Source organism: Triticum aestivum, chromosome 4A, assembly GCF_018294505.1.
Source record: "Triticum aestivum cultivar Chinese Spring chromosome 4A, IWGSC CS RefSeq v2.1, whole genome shotgun sequence".
NCBI classification, from domain to species: domain Eukaryota; kingdom Viridiplantae; phylum Streptophyta; class Magnoliopsida; order Poales; family Poaceae; genus Triticum; species Triticum aestivum.
The window spans coordinates 521,013,152-521,019,680 of NC_057803.1; the positions used below are offsets into that span (position 1 = coordinate 521,013,152).

General features: G+C 49.0%; 1 protein-coding gene across 1 annotated transcript; it reads right to left on the bottom strand.

Annotated features, from left to right (window-relative positions):
* Nucleotides 1–703: 703 nt before the first annotated feature.
* LOC123086690 (NAC domain-containing protein 71) lies at nucleotides 704–2,982 on the bottom strand. Its single transcript, XM_044508468.1, has 2 exons — nucleotides 2,399–2,982; nucleotides 704–1,926 (listed from the first exon to the last, which is right to left on the bottom strand). Exons 1-2 carry the CDS (start codon nucleotides 2,864–2,866, stop codon nucleotides 1,387–1,389), a joined length of 1,008 nt encoding a protein of 335 aa, XP_044364403.1. The 5' UTR covers nucleotides 2,867–2,982; the 3' UTR covers nucleotides 704–1,386.
* Nucleotides 2,983–6,529: the final 3,547 nt, after the last annotated feature.

Below are 6,529 nucleotides of genomic sequence, written 5' to 3' on the forward strand. Positions count from 1 at the left end.
ATGCGTCCTGCGAGCGCGTGGAAGGGTGATGTGGGGTTGAGCGTTTGGGGCTGAGAGGATGAGCCCACACAGGGCCACACGATCGCCCTCGATCGAACGAAGCGTACGCGAGCGGCGGAGCGTTTCCGCTGGCGCGCCGCAGGGAAACGTTCCCCTTCTATTTATGATCTTGATATTCATGACGTATCCTTGAAAAAAAATTTAAAAAAAGATTGCCCATTAAACTAGGTTATGTTGTACCTAAAATTCTGCTTCGAAGCATGAAAATTGTCAGGATCATATTTTTTTCTGAAACTTGTACGATTTGTTTGAAACATTCAGAAATTTGCTATGAGTTCACTTGAAACTATTTCTGGAAACTTAAAACGTAAAACCTGCTTAAAACTTAGCATATGCAGATAATTTCTGAAAGTGTTCCTACCTACGTGCGCTTCAGCAGGGCATACATCCATGACTCGAGATGCCCCTCAACAACAGCCAAAAGAGAAGGCATCACACTTTTGAGTACACGACGATGACGCCCCTTCAAAAGTGGCATGCGTGCATGGCGTCTCTCCATGTAGTTGCATGACTAGATTCAGAACCAACATGCACATACACAATTCACAAAGAACAGAGCGGCAGCCTCTCTCTCTCATCCAGTCGTGTGAGCGTGCAAGCAAGCATCAGCAGGCGCAGGGCAGAAGCAAAATGAGGCCATAGATAACTACAATTGACATCACTGTTTAATTATTACGATAATTGCATAAAAAATTGACTTTCCAGGTCACGCGAGAGACCACCACTGAAATCGACTCTATCACATCCATCTTCGCAATTACAATTACACATGACACAACAAAACCTAAAAGCGTCAGCCAGCTGCCACGACACTGAACCCAAGTCCTTCGAGAAGAAAATAATAACCCGAACCAGCTCTACACTACTAGCTACACAACACGATCCACAGCTCCTGAACCCAAAACTTCAGTTTCATCTTCTTGTTCGACCTCTACTTCTAATTTGGTTGGAATGTACTACCACGGCAAAAGTTGAAATATTACCCGACGGCTACCTGACCATGCATGCTTGCCATGTCCAAGCGGCGGCCAAGGAGCAGGGGCAGCAGGGCACATGGTACAACGATCCTGGCTTGTACCAAGTCACCCAAATGCCATCCAAAACCTGACGAGGCTAACACCTGGTATATACGTGCGTTTGGGAAAACTCTGCATCCGAACCCCGATCGATCGATCTAGGGGCATCAGATTTGTGCGGGTTAATCCTCACTAAGTTTTCTCTAATCTGCATTGGTTTCGGAAGCTTGCAGACCGAATTACACGAGACCTGACGAACATGTTAGTGGAGGCTGCTAAGGAGGAGGGGTCTGACGGATGCCGCGTTCATTCAGAACGGCTTCTGCAGGTACGTGAGCATGTCCCCGAACGCGGCGGCGTCGCGGGCGAAGGCGCCCGGCGACGGCGGGTCGAAGATGAGCGAGCCGTCGATGACGAACCCGTCGTCTTCTATGACGCCGCCCCAGTCGTCGCCCGGCCACCCCGCGGCGAGGCCGGCCGCGTGCTGGCTCTCCGCGTAGTCCATATCGCTCGGGAAGTCGGGCGAGGGCGAGGACAGCGCGCGCTCCGAGGAGCTGGAGTCCGTGTGCAGGCGCGGCATGGAGTGGTTCGAGTTGGAGTCCCGGTCCGCCGACCCGGAGCGGTCGAAGCAGAGCATCTCCGTGGCCGGCGGCGACGGCTGCTGGTAGAACCCGTAGTCGGACAGCTCGACCTTCATCGCCGGCCCAGCAGCGTGGTACTGGCCCGGCCGCGGGTTCCTGGCAGCCGGCGCCGGCGCCGGCTTGACGTCGGCCACGTCGGAGTCCGCCGTGTCGTACCGCTCGATCACGCCCTTCTTGTTGTAGATTCGGCAGAGCACCCAGTCATCCAGCTGCAGAGATCACGAGGAGAAAAGTCTCAGCGACGCGATCGATCGAGCAAGAAAAAACAATTCAAAAGCAACCAAAGCTAGTGTACGTGTACGTGGACGGGAGATGGGGAGGGCGGGCGGGCGGCGTTGTCTCCATCCCGCGGTGCGTGAGCCATGACGACATGCGCCCGCCGCAATTGCTTTCCGCACGTCGACGCCAAACTACAGGCTGTGACGAAAGGGACAACTTGAGCGTGCTGCTGCAACTTGGGCCCCTTTTCCCCTTCTTTTTCGCATGGCCACGACGCACCTAACCTGCCAATCGACTTTTCTAAAGCTAAAACACCACTTGCTATTTCAAGAAAGATCTCCCGGTCGATTCCTTTACTAAATGCGCAGTAAATCTCTCGCTAATGCTAAAAGAGGAAGGGATTAAACGAGGCAGCCAAGCATCAGCGCAGATTGACAGAGAGAGACGGGGTCAGGTGGTTACCCTGAGCGCGTTGTTGGACTTCTTGCGGGCGGCGGCGGAGCGGTCGACGTCGGCGAGGCGGTACTCGTGCATGATCCAGTTGGTCTTGACGCCCTTGGGGGGCTTGCCGGCGTAGAAGACGAGGGCCTTCTTGATGGCCACGGGGCGGGGCGACCCCACGGGCTTGTCGGCGCCGGTGGCCTTCCAGTACCCGGTCCCGGCGGCGCGGTTCGGCCGCGACCCGTTGGGGTACTTGCGGTCGCGCGGCGAGAAGAAGTACCACTCCTTGGCGTCCGGCCCCCCTCCCGCCGCCTTCTCCGGCAGCCTCCACGGCTCGAACTTGTACAGGTCGACCTCGGCGATCACCGGCGCGGCGATGGGCAGGCCGCCGCACTTGCGGCAAAGGTAGTACATCACCAGCTCCTCGTCCGTGGGGTGGAACCTGAACCCCGGGGGCAGCTGGAGAGCGCCGTCGAAGCCGTGGTCCATTCACGAACGGGGCTTGAGCTCGGAGGGCGGGCGCTCGGGAGATTGGTTGGATCGGCGGCTGGTTCGGCTGATCGGCGGCGGCGGCGGCTCGAGCTTGGGGGGAAGACTTGGAATGGAACATGAGCTCGCCGTACCCGCCCGTATATATAGGCGGAGGTGCCGACGCGTGTCGACGGGCGGACGGGGAGGCCGCGATGTGACGCACGTGCAAGTTGGGGAGGGGAGGAGGGGGCCTGGTTGACCGTCGGATGACAACCCACGTGTCGATCATCGGACGGGCGACGAGACGCGCGAGCCGTCGGATGAAGGCGTGGGGCCAGCGGGGGAGCGCAATTGTCATGGATGACGTCAGCAGTTATGTCGCCGTCTGGGATGGCGAGGGACTGAGGGAGCATCCGAGCCCGTGAGATATGACGAGGGTCGGTCCGTAGAACAGTACCACCTGCCTGCGCGGTGGGGCCCCGGGTTAGGAAGGGAGGGAGGCATGTTGCGCGGGGCCCACCGGGTGCTTGCGGCCCTTGGGATAATTGTACGGGTCGTCGAGATTCCCATCGTTCCACTTGGTCCGTCTCTCAGCTCGTAGGGTAAAAAAATATAAAAAATAGTGTTTCGTTGCGGATTCCGCGGATTTCAAGTTTAAAACTTGCATCGATCGCCACCGTCGATGATATCTAGGCGCCTTGTGGTCAGCTTTTAGGCTGGTCATAGTGGGGAGTAACTTAGACTAGTGTCATGCATATGACATTAGTCTAAGTTATTACCTTCATAATGCAAAGTAACATAATAGTAGTATCATAGATGGCTTCATTTACTAGCTCATAGACTCATCTTGTCTTGGAAAGCGCTATGTTACAGTAACATATTATGTTACCACCTCTCATTAATTACTTGCCACATAAGCAGAATTTTCTCGAAGAGCGCTATGTTACTAGCTACTACCTCCGTCCCGGTGTATAAGTCATTCGTGTAGTTTCAGGTCGATAATTTAACTATCTAAATATGTATTATATGTGACAAAAAATATATATTTAGAAACTACATCCGTGTGGAATCTAGTGGTATATTTTTCATGACATATAACACATATTTAATTTCTCAAATCGATGACCTAGAACTACGCAAATGACTTATACACCCGGACGGAGGGAGTAAGTTACTCCCACTATGACCAGCCTTAAGGTAGATTAAAATCGTCTTCTGAAGAACTTGCATTGGAATCTGTACTGTCACGTACTCCTAGGCGACTAAGTGCCCCGTAGGTGTAGGTCCCTACGATAACTTTTTGGGCAAGTTTAATCTTTCTCCTTGTTTGTGCAATGGTAAATCTAATCTTTCGAAACAACCTCAGCGACAAGATCGAAAGATATAAAAAAAAGTTAAAGGCACAGACACTTAGGGTCATTTCGAAAAGATTGAAATTCTTAGGATTTTTTCTATGTTAGTTATTTGAATCATAGGACTGGATCTGTAGGAGTTTTTTATATGAAATCTTTTGTATTACATTTCATAGGATATCTAACCGCTCTAACGTTTTTTACAATTTCTTTATTTTTCTGCGGCGTCAAACACTCATTGCTAATCCTATAGGATTTAAGCGGACATGTCACTCTAGCCCTATACATTTTCTATTCCTGCGTTTTCAAAACCCTACAATCAAAGAAGCCCTTATAAATATACACATACACTCATTCCTACAAACACTACACCGTACAATTGGTGTTGGCCCCTAGGAGTAGTTTGCATTTGTGCTACAAAACTATGTAGGAGCATATTTATAAGAAAAAAATGGTTAAACAAACATCTAATTGATTAAAAAACCTTTTCTTTTCAAAAATATTTTCTGAAGATAATCGAAAGTACTTCACAAAGTACGTCAAACATAAAAAAATGTGTTTTCTCCTCTAACTTTAGGCAGCCTATGAGTCCGTGGATTCGCCTCTACCCTGCCAGCCGCTCTGCTGCCGATGGCGGAGAGTAGAACTCCGGTGCCTCTGCTCCGGTGAATAGTTAGGTGAGTGTTTTTTTGTCCTCACACACGTGGCGTTCAGGCGAATGGTGTCGCTTCTTAATTCTTCCGGACTCCTCCTCGAATTCGTCTGTCTAGATGAAGTCGACGAAAATCCGGCATAGATTTGTGCCGTCTTCTTGCGGCGGCGAGTTTAAAATTTCTCATCATGTCGCGAGATTGGGTGTCATGTGATTCGGAGTTATTTAAGGGTTCAATGGCGACAACTGCGGCTCCAGGGCACTTCGCACGAAGACTTCCCGGTTGTCATCGACAAGGTCAACCCGGCTCTAGTGAAGAGAGGCTATAGCAGAGGGGCATGACTCGTTCTGGTCGCAGTAGTGGTCGTTCAGTGATGTCGGAATCTCGATGTTATTTTCAATATGTTTGAGATTTTTTGTACTGACGGTGAACTTTTATAACAGATCTAGACATTTTCACTAAAAAAAACTATAATAAAAATCACATCGTGATCCGTAGATTATCGAATGACCAATATCATCGCTAAAATGAGCCGTCGATGCACCACTAATACAACTCCAGTTTATTGATGTTGGTTTGACCTTCTCGATAACAGCTGGGAAGTTTTCAAGTATGTGTCTTGAAGGATCAACACTCTAGAGTTGTCATCATCGCCGTTGAGCCCTCGACTTATCTAAAGCGCCTAACATCAAATAGACAAAAACTTAGTGGACATAGTAATAAGTGCGGCGTATTGGTGCCCAGGTTATCTGAGCCCGGGCATGAACAATAAGGCCACAAAAATAGAGAAAAAATATCAAAAAATCCCATTTTTTATTCAAGATGCTCAAATTCATGATATTCGTGCAAAATTTTATGAAGTTTGAACATTCGAGGAGCTCGTGAAAAAAAACAAAGTCCATGTCTGTGAGAAACATTTGAAAACAACATTGTTCACGTACGATTTTGTCTTTTTTGCCACGTGCTCCTCGAATTTCCAAACTTCATGAAAATTTGCCCAAACATCATGCACATACACATCTTGCCTGTAAAAAAAATCAATTTTGGCACCGAAGTGGATTATCGCATAATAATCAACTACAATATCAAAATAGCCAAAGCAAACGACCCAACCAAAAATCCAGAAAATAGAGGACGTGGGCTCTGTGCCATGTTCCGTTTGTCGTCAGCTTGTGGTCAGGTTTTAGATTATTTAAAGAATTTATTTCAACCAATGATTGTTGAGGTGTATATTTAATTATTTGGTACAAAAATGATGCTGTTGGAAAGTGTTTTTTACTTGAATCTAACAATATCTGTTCTGCATCTCTAATTCACATCCAAATACCCCCGCAAAAAAAATGTATTCACATCCCAATACAGAAACTCTTGGCCTAGAGGATGGTAGGCTCCGTGCCATGTCCTACTTGTCGTTTGATCACCTGAATTTACCATATTCCGCTTCCTCCCTCGTAGTGTAAATTACACTAGCCAGAGGGGTACTTTAAATTTCATGCCGGCTGGTTTTTCCATGCGAGTCAGGCAGTCAAACAACTCAAACTTAGCCCATCAGAGCCTGGTTGGACTTCATGTAGCCTACCAAACAGGTCCCAGTGTTTTCGTACCGCGCGTCGAGTTTGACATGTTTTTTCTCTTCTCAAATAGTACTTCTTGAGCGGTGCGTGCAAGCATGGTCC